Here is a 26,368-nt window from a genome sequence, read left to right on the forward strand (position 1 = left end):
TACACAAGCATGATATTGACACATAATCTCCTTTCTCTGCAATTTATGTAATTATAAAATAGCATGTTAAAAACATCTTACCATTACATTTAGCATTTCTAAAAATGAGTCAATCACAATTTTCCTTCAGTTTTTGTCCATTGTGTGAGAGAATGGAAGTGTCCTGAGAACTTGAGTGTCAATTTCATGTGTCTTTTAGGTTCTCATTTAACTGCTATAAAAAGTCGCCCTTCAATGTTCTGGGGAGGAACATTTTTGATTAAGCAGAAGACATTTCCAGAATGTTCTTATTATTACATTAACAAATAATTGGGAATCAAACACCAAATTATTTGCTGGGGAGCCCTGAAACACTGATATGTCATGCAATTCATTTTTATCCTCAAGATGGCAGTAAAACAGAGCAATATTACTTTGATGCCATTGATTAAGGCAGGGGTCTTAAACTCAATTTCTAGAGGGCCAAAGCTCTGCACAGTTTAGCTGCAACCACCTCCAACTCACACCTGCTTAATAGTCTCTAGAATTCTTGAACATCTTGATTTGATGGATCAGCTGTGTTTGATTAGGGTTGGAGCAAAACTGCAGAGCTGCGGCCCTCCAGGAATCGAGTTTGAGATCTATGGATTAGGGGATTGAAAATAATCATTAATTCATCAAGGGAGACAATCCTTAAACTGTGAATCCTAAAAAAGGTTTTAATACATTTCAATTCATTAAAAAAAAAATTCAACAGTTTTCTCAAAACATTTCCTACATCACAGTTCCTCCGATACAAGCCTTCATTATTAATTACTGAGAAATAAAGTTGGACAAAGGGGTTAGTGAACACCGACAACTGTAGATTTATTAAATCTGGTAAACCATTTTCAGCTTTCTATATCAAAAGAACAGACAAGTTTTAGTTTTGGAGAGGAAAAAACAAAAGACATACAATGAATTGTTTTTATTAACATTCTTAAGAATTGTATTTGGAAAAGAATCAGTAATCAAATGACAATTAGCTTCATTCAATTAATGAGAAATTTTTTAAATCATGTTTTAGTTATTAGAAAAGTCATTATCACAACATGCCATGTAAGTAAAATGTACAATTTCAACAACACAGCTAGACACCATTTTGAGGGATGTAAACAAAAACAATAGTCCCAACATGTTGCCTCTTTTACATTTTTAATTCCTAGAGCTTCCGAGAATACAAAAAAAGGAACATACTGATGAATTATGTTATAATAGCTATTTTAACATTAAGTTATGATAGAATTGATTCTTGTTACAGTTATTACATAGTTTGATAAGAAGCAGGAAATGTTCATAGGCCAATGACATGACCACATTGAAATGGTCCATAGAATAATATTCATGAAAACATTGTTCTTCAAGTGTGTCATTATTTTTTTTTTTACATTCATCCAACAGAAGTTTTAGAAAACATACACTTGCCAGACAGTGTAATTATCATGTGTTGTTACTAGAGAACTCTGCTTCATCTTAATTAATAAAATAATAATAACAATAACCCCAACAAACATACGCATGGCTATCACAGCAATAAACAATGGGAATGATAATGATAGAATGATTATTTTATTTATAACTGTTTCACAAGTTTGTAAAATGAAATAAAATTAAATAAAATATAAATAAAAAATAAAATAAATGTAAAAAATTTAATAGAATAAAATAAAACACCGAGTTATACAGCTTCTTTTTCAGTGTCTGATTCTTCCACCACATCATCATAATCTGCATTATAAAGAAAAAAGCACAAAAAAAGCTGTTCAGTGTTGTGATTGCATTACAATTATATATTTATTCAAACTTTAATCATAAACATGTTGCAACAATATTGTATTTTGAGAATTTAAATGGTAAAATAATATTACACAACTATAGACCAAATCACTTGGGTCATTTCATATATTAGTAAAAATTAAAAATGAAAGATATTACAATATTTTATATTAAGTGTATTAATAATCACGAGACAAGATTTACCCAACAGGTTTCTCATATCTTCAGAGATACTCCATGCATCATCATACTCCCGACCTTCCTCTTTACAGGAAAATTAAAGCGAAATAATAATAAACAAATCCCTCATGAGTGTCAGAGACTAGCAGATTAAACACAATAAAACTATTATGATTAATTTTATTAGTATATGTTTAATATCTTAAAAATAAATGTCAATTGAAATTAAAAATGAAGTTCTGCTTGACTCACCCGATTCACAATGAGAGCACTGTTCACTAATGATGACATCATCATAATTCTCGGGAGTGTTCACTACACACAAACAACATTATGAGCTTTCGGATATAACATTAAGCTATTAAAATAACATTTTATCCTAACTAACATTAAAAAATTATCACAAAAAAAAAATCACCTTTATCAGCAGCACAGTTCTGCCCAATGGTAATGACATCATCATAGTCTTCTGGTTTGTCGTCTACAATTGCAACATTTAACCAATTTGATCAAGCGTTTAAAAAAATTTAAATACTGTATAGATTAACAAACTAATTGTGGAACAGCAGAGACACAGAGAGAGAGAATTATAAACATAATAGAGAACTGGACAATGACCTGTCTCATCTGGTATTGGTACATTAATGGCGATGTCCTCATAGTCTGACATGCCTGCATTGATCCGATCTTCAACATAAAAAATAATCATACAATAAATACATTTAAAGAATTGTAGAAAAAAACGCAGATCCCAAAGTGTTACTGTTTGATTAATCGAGCAATGAAATCACCTGATCAATTCATAAGACCAATTTCCTATAAGGCCGTTACTGTTCTAAACACTAGATCCGTTTGTAACACACTGCTCTTACCTGGTAGAAGTGCATCTCCATCTCCAAACCCAGAACGCTGTTCTTGAGAAATAAAACTCTCTGTTAAACAAAAACAAAACAGAAACAAGAGTTTGGAAAAATTATTCATCATCAAAAAAAGATTAAATCCTCAATCGTTTTATTTTTATTCTTTTTTTTTTGCTTTCCCTCGGAATCGACATCCTTAGCATTGCTTGTGTCATGTTCAACCTTTTAAGCTACAGGAAGGCTTTCAACATGTCCCACACATTAATAAATGAAGAGATAGAGATTTATGTCTTTACAAATGTGATCAGAATGATTTAAACATGAGCTGTAACACCAGTTTGAATGGTTTTATGCATGTACTCCACTATCTTAGGTGAGATTCCTATTCAAACAGAACGTAATCCATCTTATTCTTTGACATAAAAAAGAAAGGCCGTTGGAACCCTATTAGCTCGAGACTTCTGGTTTAATTAAATTCCATTGATTTTTATCCATACAAACATCGTTACACTGCTTGATGTACACAAAGTCTTTTAAATGTATTTTCATAAACAAATTAGTAATTAGTTTGAACGTTTACTGCCATTTTTTATTCCTAGTCATTCCCCCATAAGCAAATTAATCGGAGGTTCTAAATAAATTACAAAAAACACAATAAGGTCGACACACTTAGAATAAAAAAACGCAAATGGTGGAGGGGGGATTTATCTGTCTGTGTGAATGAGAGGCTAGGAAAAGGAAGTGAGACCTTTTTTATTGGACACAATTAGGGTCAAATTTTGATTAAAAAGGTCGTGGTGTATAATACACTTCTAGATAGAAGCTTTTAACTTCCTTCTATGATCGCTCACCTCTCAAGTCATTGTGTCTTTGGTAGATTTCCTCATAAACTGCCTCCGTTGGAGCCCTGTGTAGTCCAGTGTACCAGTCAGCAAGAGCTGTGAGTGTGACAAGACAAACCTGCGGTCAGTTCAATACACAAGACAATGCCATTTGAGATCTCTGGATCTCTCCTACCTTTCCTCATGAGTCTGTTCTGCTGAATCAGTATAAGCAATGCTACTAAGAGCAGTACGAGCACAACTCCCAGTACAATCACAAGCACTGGGGGAACTGCGAGTGTTTCTGGACGTGTTTGTGAACAAGAGACTGATGTTGAGCTCACTGTCTGAGACATTGGACCAGAAGGTGATGCTGATGTGGCAGGAGTAGTGGACACTGACAAATCTAAAACAAACAACAAACAGATTTAAACTCCTGCAAATAATTCAATAAATAATATTCCTTAGTGTTTTCAGTGACCTGCACAGGTGAGTCCAGCGTGCTCTTTGTGAGAGCAGTCAGTGTGGTTGTTCAGGGAGAGAGGACAGTCCCACAGGTGAAGCTCATTCCCTCTGCACTGGACTCTGTTCAGCCACACAACACCTTCACCAGCACCAAAGGCTGAATTCCCATCAGCCCTCAGTGCTGCTCCACAACCCAGCTGCCTGCAGACCACCTGAGCATCACTGAAGTCCCAGAGATCATCACAGACTGAGCCCCACACAGCGTTATGATATACTTCCAGCCTCCCAGAGCACTGGTTGTGCCCTCCACGCAGTCTGAGAGGAACGTGAGCTAAAACACACACATCTCACACAAAAAGAAAGCAGAGTACTGTCACAACAGAGACACCTACTGTATATAGGGGTCATAACGGTTACTTGTATGACCTTACCCTGTATACAGCTCTCTTAATTTGTGTTTCTATGAAATACACTTACCAAAACATTGTCTTTGGTGAGGAGATGTGGAAATAGTAAGATAACTTCTGGGGGATGCAGGACTCTCCTTTTCTGTAATCATCAGATACAGTAATATATGCAATGTGTCTTTTTCTATGTATACTCAAAGTATTAAAGCAATATTTCTGTATTGTGTAGTGAACAATATTCTATAATTTTACCTGAGCAGGTAACTTTGGCCACTTCATCTGTATTACAGTCATTTTGTCCCCAAATTGAAGACGGACATTGCAAAAGATGTGAATCATGTGATCGACATGTTACTTTGTCCAGCCAGTTAGGAGCTGATTTCAGTCTTGATGTAGAAACAGACAAAACACCAGATCTTCCACAGTTCAGCTCTTGACAAATAATACTCACTGTGTCTATTTCCATCTGATTCCAGCACACATTTCCCCAGGATCCATTGTAGAAAACCTCCACATTCCCTTCACAGCCTTCAGTTAACCTGATCTCTTTAAACGCTGGATGGAAACATGGGATAACTTAAAACCAAACATTTGTTTTATACACTGGATGTTACATAAACTGCATATGAAGTATATTGTTCACCAGAGCAGACGACTCCTACATCCTCCTTGTGTCGACAGTCATGTTTTCCCCAGCCTGGAGAAGAGCAGCTCCACAGGGACGTCTCATTCCCCTCACACTCCACCTCATCCAGCCATATGGGTCCAGAACCAGGACCAAACCAGGCTGGTACCTGCTGGTTACTGAGGGCCACTCCACACTGCAGCTGTCTGCACACCACATGGGCATCTTTAATATCCCAGGAGTCGTCACACACTGTCCCCCATGAGCCGCTGTGAAAAACCTCCAGCCTCCCTGCACAGTCTCCCCCAGAACCCACCAGCCTGATGGACCCGCGGCCTGATATTCAGAGAAAGAGAAACACATTATTGATCAGGAACAACTCCAGAATCTGCCAAGATGTTGTTGTTCTCACCAAGGCAGGTGATTGACAGCTGTTGTGTGGAGCTGCAGTTGAGAGTTTGTGGAGAGCTGCAGTTCCCCAGATGAGCTTCACTCCCAGAGCACTGGAAGCCCATCACACACTCATGACTGTGTTCAGAACTGGATGAAGAGGAGCCGGAGAAGTTGAGCACAGAGCCACAGCCCAGCTGTCTGCAGACCACAGAGGATTCAGTGAGACTCCAGGAGTCCAGCAGAACCTTCCTCCAGACCTGCTGGATCAAAACTTCCACCTGCCCCTCACACTGTCTCCCTCCAGACAACCGCACCAGACCCTCATGAAGAGCCAGAGACGAGTCTGATGACAACATGAGGCAGTTTGTTAAGATATTACATGGAAATATATTTAATACATTATTAATAAAATGTCCTCACTAGAGCAGATGACTCCAACATCTCGTCTATGAGAACGTTCAGCTCGACTCCATGAAGAGATTGAACATTCGGAGAGTTTTGTTTCATTCCCGTCACAATCAAACACATCAGCCCAGATTTCACCACTTCCCTCTCCAAACCAGTCTGATCCCACAACAGACACAGCAATCCCACAATTCAGCTGTTTACAGAGGACACTGGCAGCTCTCATATCCCAGCATGCATCACACACTGTGCCCCATTTACTGAAATACTGAAGCTCCACTCTTCCAGAACAAGAGTCTGAACCATTGACCAGTCGAAAATCCGTGTAACCTGTGCAAAGACATGTTGGTATTGTAAGGCCCTTTACAAAAATGTCTATTATACAACATGCAGACAGAGACATGCTTTAGTGATTAAAGAAGTGCCAAATAATACTTAACAATGAGACAAGTTCTGTACAGTAACACATTTAAGGACCCTGTACAGTACATTATTTCCTTACCTGAACATATCAGGCTTACTCTACTGGCATTTGTGCAATTGTTTTTGTGTGATTGTGACATTAAACAGAATGAAATGCGAGTCTCATCTCCTCTGCAGTGAATCTCTTGTGTCCACATCTGAGTGTCTCCTTTGTCAAAAGCAGCAGCTCTCAGCACCTGAGCAGGAGCCCCACAGTCCAGCTCTCTACACACAACCTCTGCATCCTGCTGGTCAAATGCAGCATCACACACTGACATCCACGTCTGATCATGAAGGATCTCTAACCTCCCAGAGCACAGATGAGATCCGTCAATAAGTCTGGACTGTTTATGATCTGTTTGAATTATATTAATATTGTATAACACAGACAAAACCATTATCAGCTATATTTAGAGTGTAAATGTATGAATATGTTTTATTCAGCAGTCATAACAATAGAAGTGCTTTGCAAAATCGTTATTTAATTAAATTTATGACATTTATCACAAAAAAATATGCTATTGTCCTTCACCTGAGCAGATGACTCCAGCATCATCATTATGACCACAGGTGTGTTGGCCCCATCCTGCCGCTCCACAGCTTTTTAATGTAGATTCCATCCCATAACAACTTAAAGTACTCATCCAGATTGGTCCTGATCCTGGTCCAAAGTGAGCATCACCCAGAGCATCTACAGGTTCTCCACAGTCCAGTTCTCTACACACCACTGCAGCATCAGCCAAATCCCAGTCATCTTCACACACTGTTCCCCACTGACCTCTATGATAAACCTCCACTCTACCAGCACAGCGACTGTTACCATCAACCAACCTCACATTCCTTGCATCTAAATGAATTTAATAAAAAAGACATTTCAAGTAAAATAATATAATACATATTTCTAATATCTTCTCTCTAACTCCAGCTCTTACCCGCACAAATCAGTCTAACACTGTTGTTGTGAGTACAGTTGTTTTCATATAATGTTGATGTTGGACAGAGGTGAATCTGAGACTCGTCTCCTCTGCAGTGAATCTCTTGTGTCCACATCTGAGCGTCTCCTTTGTCAAAAGCAGCAGCTCTCAGCACCTGTACAGGAGCCCCACAGTCCAGCTCTCTACACACAACCTCTGCATCCTGCTGGTCAAAGGCAGCATCACACACTGACATCCACGTCTGATTATGAAGAATCTCTAACCTCCCAGAGCAGCGAGAACCTCCAACCAGCCTGACCTCTAAACAGAATAATTTACAAGTAATTTACTTGTTTTCAGCTTTTGTTTTTTCACAAAATACTGGTGTAATATTCTCAATAAATGTAAAAATAATATCACTGCAGGTTATGTTTTGAGCGGTTACCTGAGCAGATGATTCCAGCATCACCACTATGATCACAGTTATGTTTCTCCCATCCCCATGACCCACAGGCCTTCAGGGTAGACTCTGATCCAGTGCATAACACAACACCCATCCAGATTGGTCCTGTTCCTTGTCCAAAATGAGCACCACTCAGAGCATCTACAGGTTCTCCACATCCCAGTTCTCTACACACCACTGCAGCATCTTTAAGATCCCAGGCAGCATCACACACCGTTCCCCACTGACCTCTATGAAAAACTTCCACTCGACCAGCACAGCGACTGGTACTATTTATAAGTCTCACATTTACACTTTCTGGATAATAAAGAAAGAAAATGAAAGATGAGGTGACAGAAAGAATTAACTAGTAAGTGATTCCGATTTGAACATTAATTTAAAAGTAGTTTCAACCTGCACAAACAAGTTCTGTGTTGTCATGAGTGCAGTTGTTTTCATGTGATGATGATGTTGATGTAAATGGACAGAGGTGAATCTGAGACTCATCTCCTCTGCAGTGAATCTCTTGTGTCCACATCTGAGCGTCTCCTTTGTCAAAAGCAGCAATTCTCAGCACCTGTACAGGAGCCCCACAGTCCAGCTCTCTACACACAACCTCTGCATCCTGCTGGTCAAAGGCAGCGTCACACACTGACATCCACGTCTGATTATGAAGAATCTCCAGCCTCCCAGAGCAGTGAGAATCTCCAAAGAGTTTCACTTCTAAAGTAAGATCATTTAAATCAATTATTAATTGTAACAGAAAAATTTAAAACAAACTAGATACATAATCTAGAAATTTAACATATTAAGTGTCCAAAATTTTGTAGATCTCCTTTGCCCCAAACCCATAAATAAGCCACTTCCTAGGTGGATTTAGCATAAACCCTCATTTATGCTAATCATTTCACAATCTGACACCCACATAATTAAGGCGAAAAATTAAACCAGGTTGTGTTTGTCCATAATTGGCCCAACACAGGGTTAATACAACCCCACATTTGTTAGAGTGTAGCTAATGCAGTACTGCAGCACTGTTTTTGAGGAAACCTGCTGTGTGATTTTAAACCAGAGCTTAATTGGTCACATAGCCATGAGTGAATCATATTATATACACGTACTGAATCAAAAATTACAGTATATTCTCATATTTAAATGTGTCTGTCACTCCTATTTTACAGCAAGTTATATATGCATGCAATGGTGTTTTCGCACTTATCTTATTGTGTGATTGTCAGACAAAAAGGAAAGTTAGGCCTCCTTATTGACAATCAAACCTTCTAGATCTCTATATAAACAAACACTTAAAGTTTTGGAAGTAGATGGCACCATTTCAATATTTTACAAAATGATATAATCTGAAGATCTTTTGAAAATGTTGTCAATATGTCTCTTTTAAAAATGATTTTTAAATATGTAAATCATCTTGCTCCATAAATATGAAAATTAATAACAAAATCAAGCAGTAGCAAGGGATTATCACAAGAAGCGTAATCAATCTGAACTGCATAATACCAAAAAAAAAAACAACAACAACAACTAAATTTGCACAATATACATTTTTATTTTAGGGTACACTGCTTTGCAATAGCCTGCCGATTGAACTAAAAAGGCAAACAGACTTAAACAGATTTTAAAGAGAGTAAAAAAAAGTAGTTTAAACTAAATCAGGATTGTTAACACTGCTTGTCATGCGTTTTTTATTTCTTTTCTTGTCTTTTTTTGTATTTGTAATGTATTTTTATATGTAAATCATAAAGATTTTTGTACTGTTTTATTGTATAAAAGTCTAACCAGGGAGTAAGGCTGCAAATTAGTCACTGGCTAGAAGCCTGTATGTGGAGCATTGGCTGCTTTAAACTCTATTAATGTTATACTTTAAACTGTATCAATGTCCCTGTTAAATAAACAAAAATAATAATAATTATCAAAGCAGCATATTGTTTGGGGATATACAGTACTGTATTTTAATTTATTTACATCAGTATACACTTTTAGAGTAAGTTACCTGAGCAGATGACTCCAGCTTCACCATTTTGTTTACATGCGCTTGTACCCCATCCTGTTAATCCACAGTTCTTCAAAGTAGACTCTGATCCAGTGCACACAACATAACTCATCCAGACTGGCTCTGATCCTGGTCCAAAATGAGCATCACCCAGAGCATCTACAGGTTCTCCACAGCCCAGTTCTCTACACACCACTGCAGCATCAGCCATATCCCAGTCATCTTCACACACTGTTCCCCACTGACCTCTATGAAGAACTTCCACTCGACCAGCACAGCGACTGGTACCATTTACAAGTCTTACATTCACACTTTCTGTATAATAGACAAAGAAAATGAATTAAATTGTTGAAATGATTTAGGTTTTAGTTGAATATGAAGTCAAAAGCAGTTTCAACCTGCACACATAAGTTCAGTATAGTTGTGATGAGAACAATTGATTTTATATAACGGTGATGTTGGACAGAGGTGAATCTGAGACTCATTTCCTCTACATTGAATCTCTTGTGTCCACATCTGAGCGTCTCCTTTGTCAAAAGCAGCAGCTCTCAGCACCTGTACAGGAGCCCCACAGTCCAGCTCTCTACACACAACCTCTGCATCCTGCTGGTCAAAGGCAGCATCACACACTGACATCCACGTCTGATCATGAAGAATCTCTAACCTCCCAGAGCAGCGAGAACCTCCAACCAGCCTGACCTCTAAAAGAACAAAGATCATTTAAACTTTTCGCATAAGTAGATCATTATTATTATTAATTTATTATTTAAGGATGAGGAGAAGGTTACCTGAGCATATGACTCCAGCATCGTTATTATGATCACAGTTGTTTTTAGCCCATCCTGTGGAGCCACAGCTCTTCAGTGTTGACTCTGATCCAGTACACACTGCATAACTCATCCAGATTGGTCCCGATCCTTGTCCAAAATGAGCATAACCCAGAGCATCTACAGGTTCTCCACAGCCCAGTTCTCTACACACCACTGCAGCATCAGCCAAATCCCACCAATCATCACACACTGTTCCCCACTGACCTCTATGAAGAACTTCCACTCGACCGGCACAGCGACTGTTCCCATTTACAAGTCTCACATTCAGATGATCTTTTTGTGCAACATATAAATGACAAACTGAGAAAAAATGAAAAAACAATGATTAGAGAACAGAACAAAAAAATAAACTTCTAGGAAGCATATTGATCATTTTAGATAACATTCTGGCACAAAAAGGTTGAAATGAAATAATTTTATGCCCCAAATAAATATATAAACTTACCAGCGGTGATGATTTCCAGAAGCATAAGCATCAAACTCTTCATGATCTCCTTCTCCATGACACACGCCACCATATCATCAGCTCAAATGCAGCACAAGTTTCTTCCTTACAAGCCCCTTAAAGACAAGAGTTGTAAATCTTTCCAATCACGTTCATCATTACCTTATTAGACACAACAGAGGAAATCATCAAACAACCTCAGCGACAAATCAGAGCAGGCTTTCTTGATATTCACCAAATATATCAAAAGAACGTCAGCGCTGAAGATGACTGCTCCTCCTCTTCCATATCAAGGCACTTTCTTGAGGGCTCACACACACATACACATACACACACCTGCCAGAGGCAAAAATAGTCATTAATTATCATTTGAAGATTTCATAGAGAGGAAGTACTCCAGGATATTTACAGCATCAGAACCAAACACCTGCTGAGATATGCACTGATAAGAGAACACTTCATACTTTAAACTTGAAAAGTCATAAAGAAAACATAATCAAAAAAATGTTTGTCTTTAATTTAAAAGAAATAAATGTTAAAATGTGCTTTAATATATAGTATATGTTAATGATAACTACAAAAACATAACTTATAAAAGTGTACACATTTTAATTATTTTACTCTATCAGAATATTTTAAGTAAATGGCCTATTTTAACGCTTTATGCTATTAGAATTTTTTTAATAGCATTAATCAGTTTTAAACTATAAATAAAATTATTTAATTTATTATTTAACAGTTTAGCAGCCTATTGCTGAATGTGTAGAAGCTTTTGTTAGCCACAAGATGGCAGCAAAACATTAATTATTCTAAATATGGGGCGCCAGAGCATAGGTGGATCTTCCAGAAGAGGGCAACAAACACTGCAAATGAGTTGCTTAACATTTTGTTAATATGTTAAAACATTAAATAAATAAATAAATAAATAAATAAATAAATAAATAAACATTCAATGCAGAAATATTTTGGCTTTACTTATAATGAAAACTCTGAATGATTTGGTTGAACGGACATTTTAATTACATTAAATTGTCTTGACAAAAAGCCAGAAATTAACCCAAATAATCATCAAAGCTATCCAAAAACATAATAGGCCTTCATGCTAGAATCATCGATGAGTGATGGAGATTTAAAATCTATTAACAACTATTAAAAGTGACAAACTGGCCATTTATTAACAATAAATTAAGATGAGGGATATTTAATATATGCAATATATATAAGCAAATAGATTTTTAAAAGTTCTTAATGTAAAACTTCAGTTGAATTATGGGTGGCACATCAAGGCTTTTGCTTTTTTTCCAAAACTTTTTGTTTGTAAACTCATCCAGGTTTCGCTAGAATAAAATCCAGTTTCTTATGAACACACTGTGCAAACACACTTCTTTACATTCCTAAGGGTCTTTAATGTACTCCCTACCTCATCATAGCTTTCTGATGTGTCATCTGCAATGAAATAATGAACAATCTAATGCAACAATCACACATAATTAAGTATAATTAAATATGCACAATAATTAAATAAACACAAATTAAATGAAGCTCATTCCATCTGCACTGGACTCTGTTCAGCCACACAACACATTCACCAGCACCAAAGGCTGAATTCCCATCAGCCCTCAGTGCTGCTCCACAACCCAGCTGCCTGCAGACCACCTGAGCATCGCTGATGTCCCAGAGATCATCACAGACTGAGCCCCACACAGCGTTATGATACACCTCCAGCCTCCCAGAGCACCGGCCGTCCCCTCCACGCAGTCTGAGAGGAACATGAGCTAAAACACACACATAATTAGTAACAACTAAATGTTTTAAACTATATTTTTTGATCAAATGCATAATACAACCTCTTAACCTGAACACTGTCTCTCGTAATGAGATGCTGAACATGTCAGATGACCTTGTCGTGACTCAATTACAACATTTCAAATTTTGACGGTGATCGAAACATATAATTTGACCATTGCTTCTTTATGTTTTGTATCTCTAATGTCTCATATTATAACACATTTTGTTAGTTATAAAAAACATTTACATTTTGTGCGAAGAATTCAATGTTTCAACAAAAGGGGTTGCAACTTTCCCCTATTTCAGGACAATAATGAAAACACAAATCAACTTGAAGTTTGATTTTATTGCTTATCAGAAAACATTCAAATCAATTCAACACAATCAAACTGGATTAAAATCCAAAACAGCTACTTAAAATAATACAAACATAAAGTCTCAATATTAAAAAGTGTATACAAACAATGTCTGATTGCCAGAAACTTCCTCTGCTAAACACAAAATGAACAATAAGCTCTGCTAGTTTAAAGGAGTTATTACATTCTTATAAAGATCCCAATGTTCACTGTTTGTCATCATATTTCTCAAAGTACATTCCTAGGTTATTAAGCAAAATATAAAAGTCCATCACCAATGAGTCTACAGTATATTCAATGAGAATAATCTATGTTTACAATGTGAAATTTTTGTAAAATAAGACTGGGATAATCAAAATTACGGTGTATAAAACTGATTGAATGTTAGGTGGAAAATAAATTCTACTAAATAGATACAGTATGTCTGCATGACTGAAATGAAATGACATCCTAAAAACTTCTGAAAAGAGAAAATTAAATATTTTGAAAAGGCCATAAGAGCAAGTTATGAAATTATTAAAAAGAAATCAATAAAAGAAGATTTTTTATAGTAACTATTCTTATAGTATCTTACATGTACTTATACATACTGTGTGTGTGTGTGTGTGTGTGTGTGTGTGTGTGTGTGTATATATATATATATATATATATATATATAAACAAAACAAAATCTGTGTGGCTGAGTTAACCATTTGCTTCCTGTTTTTCTGGTTCTTCCCCCACATCATCATAATCTGGTATTAGAAAAAAAGCAACTGAATCACAATAAGCTTTTTAAAAGTATTAGTATGAACTCCTCAATAGCAGCAGTCAATTTAAATAAGCTGTTATTATCACAAAAAATGAGAAAGTAAAAACGTACCCAATATGTCACTCACATACTCCCTTTCATCTGGATCACCATAATCCTCAGGACTCTCTAAAATACATGTTTGAACTATTAATTTAAATATTATCTGCTAGTATAATTTAGGATTTTTTTACTATATGTACACAAGTGTCATTTGAAGCACACACCTGCTTTATCATTGGAGAGTTGTCGCAAGACGATGGCATCATCATAGTTTTCTGGTACGTCTTCTATAAAAAATAATAATAATAAAAACAAATCAAATAAAACTGCATAAAAAAACTGTGGAAATAATTATTAGAAATATACCTGCACCAGAGTGTCCCAATCCAGCAGTGATTGCATCATCATAATTCTCAGACGATGCTTGTTCTTATAGATGAGTTAAGAGAAATGAAGAAATAAACAAAAAATGCTTGTATTATTGGCTATTATTTATACCTTGTTCATCACATGTAATACAAGTATCAGGTGAAGAGAACAACATGGGAATGAGAGTTGTGTTTCGGGCTGTAAATCAATTCTATGGAGTCATTATTAAGTCAACTAAGTAAAACAGGAATCACAACATTCAAATTAATTATCAAGACTTTTATTCAAAAGTCTGTTTAATTAATCTAATCTAACAACAAGTTATTACCATTCTCTGAAAATGTAAAACTAATAATCTGACTCCTTTAAGTTAAATCAGTTAAAGGCACTGACCTTCAGGGCCTTCAGTTGTAATGTCTTCATAGGAGTGAGGTGCAGATCTCACTTAAAAACAGACAAGAAAAAAGATTCAGTATTCCCTTACCTGCCTTATTGAATTATCGTGTTAAGATGAACTGCAAAAGAAAAGTTATAATTGCTTTCAAATGCAAATTAAAGTAATAAATTCACCCAAAAATAAAAAATTCTGTCAACATTTACTCATCCTCCACTTGTACCAAACCTGTTGGTGTTTCTGTCTTCTGTTGAACAAAAAAGAAGATATTTTGAAGAAAGTTGGAAACATGTACAGTAACCATTTGCTTCCATAGTATTTTTTTTCCAAATATGGAAATCAGTTGTTGCAGGTTTTTAGCTTTCATCAAAATATCTTCTTTTGTGTTCATAAAAGTATTGAAACCACTCGAGGGCGAGTAAATGTGAGTAAAGTATCCCTTTCGTAGAGTTGCTGAAGTTTGCCCTGCGCGCTTGCGTTTTTTTTAGGAACTTCTTTGGTTTGGTGCGTCAATCTTGTCAATGCTATTATTCAAGTGTGAAGTGTGAAGATAGTTATTGTGTGGTTAATGATGGATACTATAATGAGAGTGGCGGTCTAACTAATTGCACATTGTGATTAACTATGGGATAAAAGGGTGGAGTGAGAGAATTGTGTCACACACTGAGAAAGGCATTGCGCCGAAACGTCTGTGTCTTTTAATCACCCGTAGAATGTAACAGAAAGAAAAAATAAAAACAGTACAAAGCAATTACTTGAGTCTGAATCATTACCTTTTTTAAACTATCCCTTTAACATAGACTACATTTAGCTCTGTATGTAACAGGTGACATTATTATATTTCAGTCCTCTAACCTAAAAGAAGATCATCTGCATCTTCATACCCAGAATGCAGTTTTTGAGAAAGGACACTACCTGTTATGGAGGAGTAGAATCAATGAATGATATATGTGCCCCATGTGATTTATTTCTCTCATTCTCTGAATAAATTGATTACCCTGTTGAACAACACACAAGAAATTTACTTACTTCTCTGAGTAAAGACACTGTGTCCATTTTTGGGCCTTTGGTGAAGCTCTTCATAAACAGCCTCAGTGGTGATGGTCTTTTGTCTCCTCTTAGAGAGAGCTGTGAGTGTCGACACACAAACCTGCTGTCAGTTCACAACACATGACTGATCACACACTGAAGAAGACACAATATGACAGTCTCTGGATCTCTCCTACCTCTCCTCATCACTCTGTTCTGCTGAATCAGTATAAGCAGCGGCACTAAGAGCAGTAAGAGCACAACTCCCAGTACAATCACCACCACTGGGGGGACTGGATGAGTTTCTGGACCAGTTTCTGGATGAGTTTGTGGAGGAGAGACTGATGTTGAGCTCACTGTCTGAGAAACTGCAGCAGAAGATGATGCTGATGTGGCGGGAGTAGTGGACGCTGATATATCTGGTAAGTCTATTAAATCAGAGTCAAAACCAAGCAAATGACTGATTTAAATAAAAAATATATAATAATTACTAGCACTAAAATGATTAAAAAATCTGTCAGTGACCTGCACAGGTGAGTCCAGCGTGCTCTTTGTGGGAGCAGTCAGTGTGGTTGTTCAGGGAGAGAGGACAGTCCCACAGGTGAAGCTCATTCCCTCTGCACTGGACTCTGTTCAGCCACACAACACCTTCACCAGCACCAAAGGCTGAATTCCCATCAGCCCTCAGTGCTGCTCCACAACCCAGCTGCCTGCAGACCACCTGAGCATCGCTGATGTCCCAGAGATCATCACAGACTGAGCCCCACACAGCGTTATGATACACCTCCAGCCTTCCAGAGCACCGGCCGCCCCCTCCACGCAGTCTGAGAGGAACGTGAGCTGAAACACACACATCAGACATTGATGAACTGCTGTAGCAAGTTTACAGCAAAACACAGACTGAAATTACAAGTTGTAAAATTGTAATTAATTTAAACATTATTTGAATTTTATTATATCATTGATTATGACATTGAATCATTTAAGATGTCAGTCCACTGTTTAAGATGACATAAAAATGACATGTACTGTAATAAACTTACTTGAACACTGCCTCTGGTGATGAGATGAATAAGTAAAACAGGGAAGAAGACTCCTAGGAGACTCAGAACTTTCCTCCTCTGAGATTAAAACATGTTAAAATTTCAACACTTAACTGAAAATTGGAAGTTGTTTGAAGCCGTAATAACACTTTAAACAAAAATATCCACCTTATTTAAACTTAACTCAGAATGAACTTGCCTGTGCAGGTGATCACAGCCACCTCATTATTACTGTCAGTCAGTCTCCAGGGTGCAGATGGACACTGCCATAAAGTAAAGTCATGTGGTCGACATTTAAAATAATCAAGCCAATTATGAGACTTCAGTCCCTCTGAATGACTGGGCTCATTGCTAGATCTTCCACAGTTCAGCTCTTGACAGATCAGACTCGCTGTGTCTCTGTCCATCTGATTCCAGCACACATTTCCCCAGGATCCATTGTAGAAAACCTCCACATTCCCTTCACAGCCCTCAGTTAACCTGATCTCTTTATACTCTGGATGGAAAAGTGATAACTGTAAACCAAACATTTGTTTTATACACTGGACATGACATAAACTGTATGTGAAGTATATTGTTCACCAGAGCAGACGACTCCTACATCCTCCTTGTGTAGACAGTCATGTTTTCCCCAGCCTGGAGAAGAGCAGCTCCACAGGGACGTCTCATTCCCCTCACACTCCACCTCATCCAGCCATATGGGTCCAGAACCAGGACCAAACCAGGCTGGTACCTGCTGGTTACTGAGGGCCACTCCACACTGCAGCTGTCTGCACACCACATGGGCATCTTTAATATCCCAGGAGTCGTCACACACTGTCCCCCATGAGCCGCTGTGAAAAACCTCCAGCCTCCCTGCACAGTCTCCCCCAGAACCCACCAGCCTGATGGACCCGCGGCCTGATATTCAGAGAAAGAGAAACACATTATTGATCAGGAACAACTCCAGAATCTGCCCAGATGTTGTTGTTCTCACCAAGGCAGGTGATTGACAGCTGTTGTGTGGAGCTGCAGTTGAGAGTTTGTGGAGAGCTGCAGTTCCCCAGATGAGCTTCACTCCCAGAGCACTGGAAGCCCATCACACACTCATGACTGTGTTCAGGACTGGATGAAGAGGAGCCGGAGAAGTTGAGCACAGAGCCACAGCCCAGCTGTCTGCAGACTACAGAGGATTCAGTGAGACTCCAGGAGTCCAGCAGAACCTTCCTCCAGACCTGCTGGATCAAAACTTCCACTTGCCCCTCACACTGTCTCTCTCCAGACAACCGCACCAGACCCTCATGAAGAGCCAGAGACGAGTCTGAAGATAAACATGAGGCAGTTTATTAAGATATTAATACAAGTAATTTATTAAATTTTTTAATAAAATGTCCTCACTAGAGCAGATGACTCCAACATCTCGTCTATGAGAACGTTCAGCTCGACTCCATGAAGAGATTGAACATTCGGAGAGTTTTGTTTCATTCCCGTCACAATTAAACACATCAGCCCAGATTTCACCACTTCCCTCTCCAAACCAGTCTGATCCCACAACAGACACAGCAATCCCACAATTCAGCTGTTTACAGAGGACACTGGCAGCTCTCATATCCCAGCATGCATCACACACTGTGCCCCATTTACTGTAGTACTGACGTTCAACTCGACCAGAACAGGAGTCAGGACCATTGACCAGTCTGAGATCAGTGTAACCTAGACAAAAAACAAAGGGATTAGAAACAAAGTGTAATGCAGTTTACAGAAAGAGATATACTTTACGAAAAAAAGACATGGTAAATTGATAGTTAACTAGAACAGATTAATCCGACAATGTTTCCATTGGTACAACTGTCTTTGAGAGAAGATGATGTTGGACAGAAAAATATATAAGACTCGTCTCCTGTGCAGTGAATCGCTTGTGTCCACATCTGAGCGTCTCCTTTGTCAAAAGCAGCAGCTCTCAGCACCTGTACAGGAGCCCCACAGTCCAGCTCTCTACACACAACCTCTGCATCCTGCTGGTCAAAGGCAGCATCACACACTGACATCCAAGTGTTCCCATGAGCCACCTCTAACCTCCCAGAGCACAGGTGAGATCCATTGACGAGCCTGGAATGTTTATGACCTGTTCATATAAAATTAAATAAAAATTAATGTTCAAAAACGTTAGATTCTTTAAGATTTTGTTAAGTTATGCCAATTTGTACAAAAAGGACACATTAATCATCATATCAGGTTAACTTTCCACTCTAGTGGAAAATACATATTACATGTTGATACAACATATAAGATGTTTTCTCTCTTGTAAATAATAAGGCTAGATAATTAGGCTTAATTAGGCTAGATAATGGATGTGTGTTTTTGTAATAATCACAAACAACAGTCTACTGTGAAAATGTGACATGACTGCTTAGTGAACTTATTGACCTGAACAAATGACTCCAGCATCTTCATTGTGAGCACACACAGGTTTACCCCATGCCCATGACCCACAGTTCTTCAGTGTTGACTCTGATCCAATACACATCGGAACTGACATCAAGGTTGGTCCAGATCCTGGTCCAAAATAAGCATCACCCAAAACATCTACAGGTTCTCCACAGTCCAGTTCTCTACACACAACTGCAGCATCAGCCAAATCCCAGAACATGTCACACACAGTTCCCCACTGACCTCGATGAAGAACCTCCACTCTACCAGCACAGGGACTGTTCCCATCAACCAATCTCACTTTTAAACTTTCTGCACATTGAACAGAGAAAATAAGATGAAACAGATTTAACAAAATGACAACATTGCATTTTAATAACATTTGCTCAACAAAAAAAGGTTAATTCCAACCTGCACAAAGCAGTTCAACACTATTGTCATGTGAACAGTTGTTTTCCTCTGCTGGTGACGTTGGACAGAGGTGAATCTGACTCTCATTTCCTGTGCAGTGAATCTCTTGTGTCCACATCTGAGCGTCTCCTTTGTCAAAAGCAGCAGCTCTCAGCACCTGTACAGGAGCCCCACAGTCCAGCTCTCTACACACAACCTCTGCATCCTGCTGGTCAAAGGCAGCGTCACACACTGACATCCACGTCTGATCATGAAGAATCTCTAACCTCCCAGAGCAGCGAGAACCTCCAACCAGCCTGACCTCTGATAAAAAAAGAAAAAATAACGCTAGAAATTCTGCTGGATGTTGGTAACAATCAAAGAAATCAATATATGTAAAGAAAACAAGATGAAATGACACAGGGAAAAAGTATTAAACCCATGAAGTAAGGGAGGCTTAGTTTAGATTAGTAGCTAAACTTTAAAGCTTTATTAATCCCCCTGGGGCCATTTAATCTGTAAAATCAAGCAGTAGAATGTCCCAGCAATAACTTGTATCCTATAGAAAATACAAAATAAAGCTCAGATTTGACAGACAAGACTCAAAGAACCATCAAGATTTTTTGGAGTCTCTGAAAAACTCAAACCTGAACAATGCATGTGACTTTTGTTCTCCATATGAGCGGTGTCTTTAAGCTGCCATCACCAAAAAGTCTTTTATTTAAAGTATTAAATACAGTTCAGTGGTTCAGCACCCTCTCCTTCTGTCATTTCATTGTTATTACACAACATTTTTTTTAGATTTATTTTGTTTTGTTTTATTTTTATGCTTGTATTGTTTGGGTTTTTACCAAAATCTGGTTAGTTTCCATGTCAACAACTCCTTAGAAATATTATTCCCAGGAAAAAAACATGACGTGTTTAATACCTATTTACGATACTTATTTTACAAACGTGCATATATATAGTATATATAAATTTTACAAACATGCATATATATATATAGTATATATAAATTTCAAATATATTTTCTACATAAGTAATTACATTGGGCCCTATATGTCGAGATGTACCCAGCCTTGATTTGTATGCCTACATAAGCAAAATGTGTAATAAACCATGCAAATAACATTAACAACATTTAAATTTTTAACAAAGATTTCCATTAAATTTTTTATAAAAGGAAAATCAAAATAAACAGTCTTTTATACCAATAAGACAAAATGTTTGAGTATTTGAGGATCATGTGACACTGAAAATTAAAGTCAAAATGATTGAGTCGAAAAGATTCAAAATGACAAGAAAAACACTTTTTAAAATGTATTCATAAAAAAAAGACCAAATTGATATTATTCTGTTCTCTGTATTATTATTAAAACAAATGCATTTGAAAATATGAATTTCAAAACCATCTCCCCTTTTTAGACTGTGTTTATTACATATTTTATTTTTTATTTATTTATTTATAAAAATTGGTTGATTAAAGGCAGGTCGTAAATAGGTTTAGAGCAGTTTACCTGAGCAGATGACTATAGCATCTCCACTATTTGCAAGCTCACAGCTTGCAAAACGCCTTCCTGTTCCACAGTTCTTCAGTGTAGACTCTGATCCAGTACATGTGACAAAACCTATCCAGGTTGGTCCTGATCCTTTTCCAAAGTAAGCACCACCCAGAGCATCTACAGGTTCTCCACAGTCCAGTTCTCTACACACCACTGCAGCATCAGCCAAATCCCAACAACTGTCACACACTGTTCCCCACTGACCTCTGTGATAAAACTCCACTCGACCAGCACAGCGACTGTGACCATTTACAAGTCTAACATTGACATGGTCTACATATTAAAAAAAAGAATGAAGATATTATAAATAATATTATGAGATGATTAAGATGTTTTATTGTTATAAGGCAAACACACACACATGCACACACGCACACACGCACACACGCACACACGCACACACGCACACACACACACACACACACACACACACACACACACACACACACACACACACACACACACACACACACACAAAGGAAATTAAATCTAACCTGCACACACCAGCCCAACTGTGCTGATATCTAAACAGTTGTTTTTCTCTGCTGGTGACGTTGGACAGAGGTGAATCTGAGACTCATTTCCTCTGCAGTGAATCTCTTGTGTCCACATCTGAGCGTCTCCTTTGTCAAAAGCAGCAGCTCTCAGCACCTGTACAGGAGCCCCACAGTCCAGCTCTCTACAAACAACCTCTGCATCCTGCTGGTCAAAGGCAGCATCACACACTGACATCCACGTCTGATCATGAAGGATCTCTAACCTCCCAGAGCAGTGAGAACCTCCAACCAGCCTGACCTCTGATAAAAAAGGAAAAGAAAATTAACATTTAATAATACTATTAATGTATTAACATCATGCAAAGCCACTTAATAGTAATAGCTTTATATTAAAACATTTGTTGATACTGTATATAATTTTTGTTCAGAAATGTTCATCATAAAGTATGATCAATTATGCATTAAAGTACATTTTAAAGAGTTCCAGTCTTTAAACCTTCACATTTAATTTAATGTGTTATCTGCCTTTTTATGTTATTTAATTGTGAAATTTATAAACATTTCCTTTGTGAAATCTAATTAAAATTAATATATATAAAAATGGAGTAAAAGTATAATTCTTGTCAGTTCATGAAATCTAATGTTAACAAATGTAACCTCATAATAGGCCGTTTTTTTGTGCTAATGGCTTGTGCAAATGCAGCATGACTGTTTAGTGTATTTACTTCAAATTATTTATATTATTAAATTTATCTTAATTACCTGAACAAATGACTCCAGCATAATTACCGTAAGAACAGCCAGATTTACGCAATTCTAATGACCCACAGTTCTTCAGTGTTGACTCTGATCCAGAACACATGACAGAACTCATCCAGACTAGTCCTGATCCTGGTCCAAATTGAACATCACGCAGAGCATCTACAGGTTCTCCACAGTTCAGTTCTCTACACACCACTGCAGCATCAGCCAAATCCCAACCATCATCACACACTGTTCCCCACTGACCTCTATGAAGAACCTCCACTCGACCAGCACAGCGACTGTGACCACCAACCAGCCTGACATTTTCTACATTTCGAACAGAAAGAATGAAAGTTGTACAGATTTTAAAGAGAAGAAAAAATTAGTAAATACAAATACAAAATATTCAGTTAATATTAGCACCCTTTGTAAGTAAAACAAGCAGTGAAAAAATGTATTCATTTAACATATTGTCAAAATTGACTTTTAATTAAAGCAGACTTATTCACACAGTCTTTATTAAAAGTATCAATTTTAAAAGGGTGCAAAAAATAATGTCACAATTATTAGCTTTTCTAAGAATACTCATGAGTAGGGCCAGATGGAATCTGCAAACGTTTTGTGCTATTTCTGCAGAGAATTTTGGTAAAAATCTGTAGATTTCTGCGGAATTGTTTTGGGAGTATCATAACTAAAACCGTAATATATGAACTAAAAAATAATATATTTCTAACTTTTATTTAATGTTCAAAATGCAAATCCAATTAAATTCACTTTATTTGGTAAAAAAGAAAGTCTCTCATATAACATATCTACTAAAAGACAGAAAATATTACTGTACAAACTGCATTGTACATAAATCAGATGACCATTTTCATATTAATCAATAATATTACTAAAATTCATTTAAAAACTGAATAAATATAAATTTACACACATTTACTCAAGTAAATAAACAGAATTAATGATGGGCTAAATATCTGTGGAAATCTGCTAAAAATCTGCGGAATTCTGTGCACGCAGATTATGTGTGGGCCTACTCATAAGTAAAAAATCTACATGAATAATATTTTCTTTCATAGTGCACATTTTAAATGTTTTCCAAGTGTCTAATTTTTACTTTGTGTTAGGGAAAAAAGTCTGTCTTAATTGGGACTAAATATGTCCAAATTATTTTGGATATTTCATGTTAAGATCCATCTCTATCAGAGAACAGAGTAATTATGTGTTAAGAAGATATCACATTTGTAAAGGAATGATTTCTCATGGCAATTAAATAATCCCAAAAGATTATTTATGCTCAGGGGCAGTAAGTATTATGAACAATAATCTACATATTCACAACTTATTGTGGACGTTCTTTACGTAACCTGTCTGGTTTTTCCGCATTCTGAGTGGGATTTCCACTCCGTCTTTCCAAACTAACAGGAAGGCTGAAGACTACAAGTGAAGACTACTGTGGATGCAAGAGGAATCTGTCTGAAACAAATGTCAGGGTGCTAACCTGGATTGTATACAAGAAACATAAAACCACAGTTGCCCATTTCACTGTGAAGTTAATGATGCACCTCCACTCGCCTGTTTTCACCAAAAAATGGACCTTCACAGGGTCAATATACATGGCAGGCCTGTTATAGCCAAACCTTTCACTTATGCCAATGACAATGTCAGGTTCAGTGGTGCCAGCTGCAAATAATATTGGGCTGTGGAAAACGTAAAACATGTATTGTTCTCTCATGAGTCCACCTTCACTGACTTTCCTACATTTTGGGGAGTATTGAAGGAGCAGGTTAGGAAATGTTTTCCTCCACCAACATCACATAGTGACCTGGCCACTATTCTGCAAGAACAGCTCAAAGTCTCTCTGGCCACTGTGCAGGACCAACCCAAGACCAACTAATGGTGAATTGGCTGCAAAAGGAAGCACTACATCAAACTAATGAATTATTGTGGTCGTAAACCAGGCATTTCACTTTCATTGTGCAACCCCTCTATATCACTGTAAAAATCTGTTCTCATAAACCTAATTTTTGTCTAAAAATGGTATTAAGCTATTTTTTTGTGAAACTTTTGAGGATGAAAGAGAAAAGAACATCAAGAAGACCAAGAGAAAACAGACATTTTTCCACAACCTATTTTGATCATATTTACCAAGGATACCAATATTAGTGAAGAACACTGTAGAATCTTAATTCATTGTCAGTCTACAGATTTAAATGTAAATAATATGGAAATGATTGTCAACCTGCACAAACTAGTCCAACACTGTAATGAGAACTGTTATTTTCCTGTGAAGGTGATGTTGGACAGAGGTGAATCTGAGACTCATTTCCTGTGCAGTGAATCTCTTGTGTCCACATCTGAGCATCTCCTTTGTCAAAAGCAGCAGCTCTCAGCACCTGTACAGGAGCCCCACAGTCCAGCTCTCTACACACAACCTCTGCATCCTGCTGGTCAAAGGCAGCATCACACACTGACATCCACGTCTGATTATGAAGGATCTCTAACATCCCAGAGCAGCGAGAACCTCCAACCAGCCTGACCTCTACAAGAACAAAGATCATTTAAAAAGTGTTAAAAAAAAAAGTAATTTATGTGAAGTTGTTAATAACAACAGGTACTACGGGTGTACAAGAAGAAAAACGTTCATCAAACATCCACATTACTGGAATTCTTATAAAAAACAAAGATCATGAAGATGCGTAAAAAGAAAACCATGGCTACACTTAACACACTTGTATACCCTAATTTGTTAATAGAAATTAGTTAAGCGTAACCCTGAATACAGTTTAAGTCAGAATTATTAAACTGCAAAATTATTTAACCTTTAAATAGTTTTTCTTTTTTTTAAATATATCAAAAACAGAGCAAAGGAATTTTCACAGTATTTATGATAATATTTTTTTAAATTCTTTTTTTATTAAAATAATATATATATATTTAAGGTAAAAATTATTAGCCCCTTCAGGCTATATTTTTTCCCGGGCAACAGAACAAACCATTGATATACAATAACTTGCTTAATTCCCCTAACCTGCCTAGATAGCCTAATTAAACTAGTTAAGCCTTTAAATGTCACTTTAAGCTGTATAGAAGTGTCTTGAAAAATATATGAAACAAGTTATTATAGATATTATGTTTAGAAATGTGTTGAAAAAATCTTCTCTTCGTTAAACAAAATTTAGGGAAAAAAAACAAACAGGGACTGTTTCAACTGTATGTGTCTACATTAAGCATTTAAGCCACAGGCAGCAACAACATATTCATATTTATTTATTAGTTCATTTTAATTATAATACACTTTTAACCAAGACATTAAAAACAGTAAAACTGTATTTTTAAATGTATTTATTTATATCAGAGCTAAGTTCACCTGAGCAAATGACTCCAGGATCTTTAGTATCACAAGGTCTTCGTTTACCCCATCCATCTGCCCCGCAGTTCTTCAGTGTTGACTCTGATCCACTACACATGGCCCTATTTATCCAAATTGGTCCTGGTCCTGGTCCAAAAGGAGCATCACCTAGAGTATCTACAGGTTCTCCACAGTCCAGTTCTCTACACACCACTGCAGCATCAGCCATATCCCAGCCAATGTCACACACTGTTCCCCACTGACCTCTATGAAGAACCTCCACTCGACCAGCACAGCGACTGGTACCATTCATCAGTCTCACATTAACACCAACTGTTTGAGCAAAAGATAAATAACAGACCAAGAAAGGAGCTAACAAAACTAAAAAAGGGGGAAGATAGAGGGGATAAAGGAAGAAAAAATTAGCTCTAATATATAAATGCACAATATAAAGATAATATAGGAAAGTTAGATATCAGTCAGTCGCAGTATATATATTATTTCATAAAAACAAACATTTAAAAACATGAACTTTAATTATTTCCACAATTAAATTAAAAGAATAAACCTACCTGCATTGATGAATTT

General features: G+C 37.1%; 2 protein-coding genes and 1 long non-coding RNA gene across 3 annotated transcripts; all 3 read right to left on the bottom strand.

Annotated features, from left to right (window-relative positions):
• Positions 1–1,696: 1,696 nt before the first annotated feature.
• On the bottom strand, positions 1,697–11,158 carry si:ch211-161n3.4. The gene is made up of 23 exons (XM_087247691.1): positions 11,052–11,158; positions 10,565–10,906; positions 10,175–10,477; positions 9,777–10,091; positions 8,183–8,491; positions 7,772–8,086; positions 7,345–7,647; positions 6,945–7,259; positions 6,453–6,767; positions 5,966–6,280; positions 5,565–5,888; positions 5,171–5,488; positions 4,780–5,082; positions 4,598–4,669; positions 4,137–4,466; positions 3,852–4,061; positions 3,686–3,772; positions 2,847–2,906; positions 2,593–2,661; positions 2,393–2,455; positions 2,227–2,289; positions 1,999–2,058; positions 1,697–1,746 (listed from the first exon to the last, which is right to left on the bottom strand). The coding sequence occupies exons 1-23, from the start codon at positions 11,122–11,124 to the stop codon at positions 1,697–1,699; spliced, it is 4,914 nt and encodes a 1,637-aa protein (XP_087103817.1). The 5' UTR covers positions 11,125–11,158.
• A 2,694-nt stretch (positions 11,159–13,852) lies between these two features.
• LOC147844643 (uncharacterized) lies at positions 13,853–14,277 on the bottom strand. The gene is made up of 3 exons (XR_015482803.1): positions 14,213–14,277; positions 14,058–14,114; positions 13,853–13,929 (listed from the first exon to the last, which is right to left on the bottom strand). It is a non-coding gene; the product is annotated as an uncharacterized LOC147844643 (long non-coding RNA).
• Positions 14,278–14,736: 459 nt separating this feature from the next.
• On the bottom strand, positions 14,737–26,157 carry LOC110439348 (scavenger receptor cysteine-rich type 1 protein M130). Its single transcript, XM_087247692.1, has 17 exons — positions 25,799–26,157; positions 24,671–24,970; positions 22,444–22,752; positions 21,679–21,981; positions 21,140–21,457; positions 19,644–19,946; positions 19,230–19,544; positions 18,613–18,927; positions 18,201–18,515; positions 17,800–18,123; positions 17,406–17,723; positions 17,023–17,319; positions 16,824–16,901; positions 16,306–16,620; positions 15,978–16,208; positions 15,781–15,879; positions 14,737–14,801 (listed from the first exon to the last, which is right to left on the bottom strand). Exons 1-17 carry the CDS (start codon positions 26,091–26,093, stop codon positions 14,737–14,739), a joined length of 4,500 nt encoding a protein of 1,499 aa, XP_087103818.1. The 5' UTR covers positions 26,094–26,157.
• Positions 26,158–26,368: the final 211 nt, after the last annotated feature.

The sequence above is a fragment of the Danio rerio genome, chromosome 4 (assembly GCF_052040795.2).
Source record: "Danio rerio strain M-AB ecotype USA chromosome 4, GRCz13ab, whole genome shotgun sequence".
In the NCBI taxonomy this organism is placed as follows: domain Eukaryota; kingdom Metazoa; phylum Chordata; class Actinopteri; order Cypriniformes; family Danionidae; genus Danio; species Danio rerio.

What these genes read in the sequence shown, in the direction of transcription:
- LOC110439348 (XM_087247692.1), bottom strand. Translation starts at nt 26,093, where the DNA reads ATGAATGGTACCAGTCGCTGTGCTGGTCGAGTGGAGGTTCTTCATAGA. An exon ending in TCCTGGAGTCATTTGCTCAG is followed by an intron (nt 24,971 to 25,798) that starts GTGAACTTAGCT and finishes TTGTTCTTGTAG; the next exon opens with AGGTCAGGCTGGTTGGAGGT. An exon ending in GCTGTCAATCACCTGCCTTG is followed by an intron (nt 17,724 to 17,799) that starts GTGAGAACAACA and finishes TCTGAATATCAG; the next exon opens with GCCGCGGGTCCATCAGGCTG.
- si:ch211-161n3.4 (XM_087247691.1), bottom strand. Translation starts at nt 11,124, where the DNA reads ATGGTGGCGTGTGTCATGGAGAAGGAGATCATGAAGAGTTTGATGCTT. An exon ending in TGTTAGACTGATTTGTGCGG is followed by an intron (nt 7,260 to 7,344) that starts GTAAGAGCTGGA and finishes AAATTCATTTAG; the next exon opens with ATGCAAGGAATGTGAGGTTG. An exon ending in GCTGTCAATCACCTGCCTTG is followed by an intron (nt 5,489 to 5,564) that starts GTGAGAACAACA and finishes TCTGAATATCAG; the next exon opens with GCCGCGGGTCCATCAGGCTG.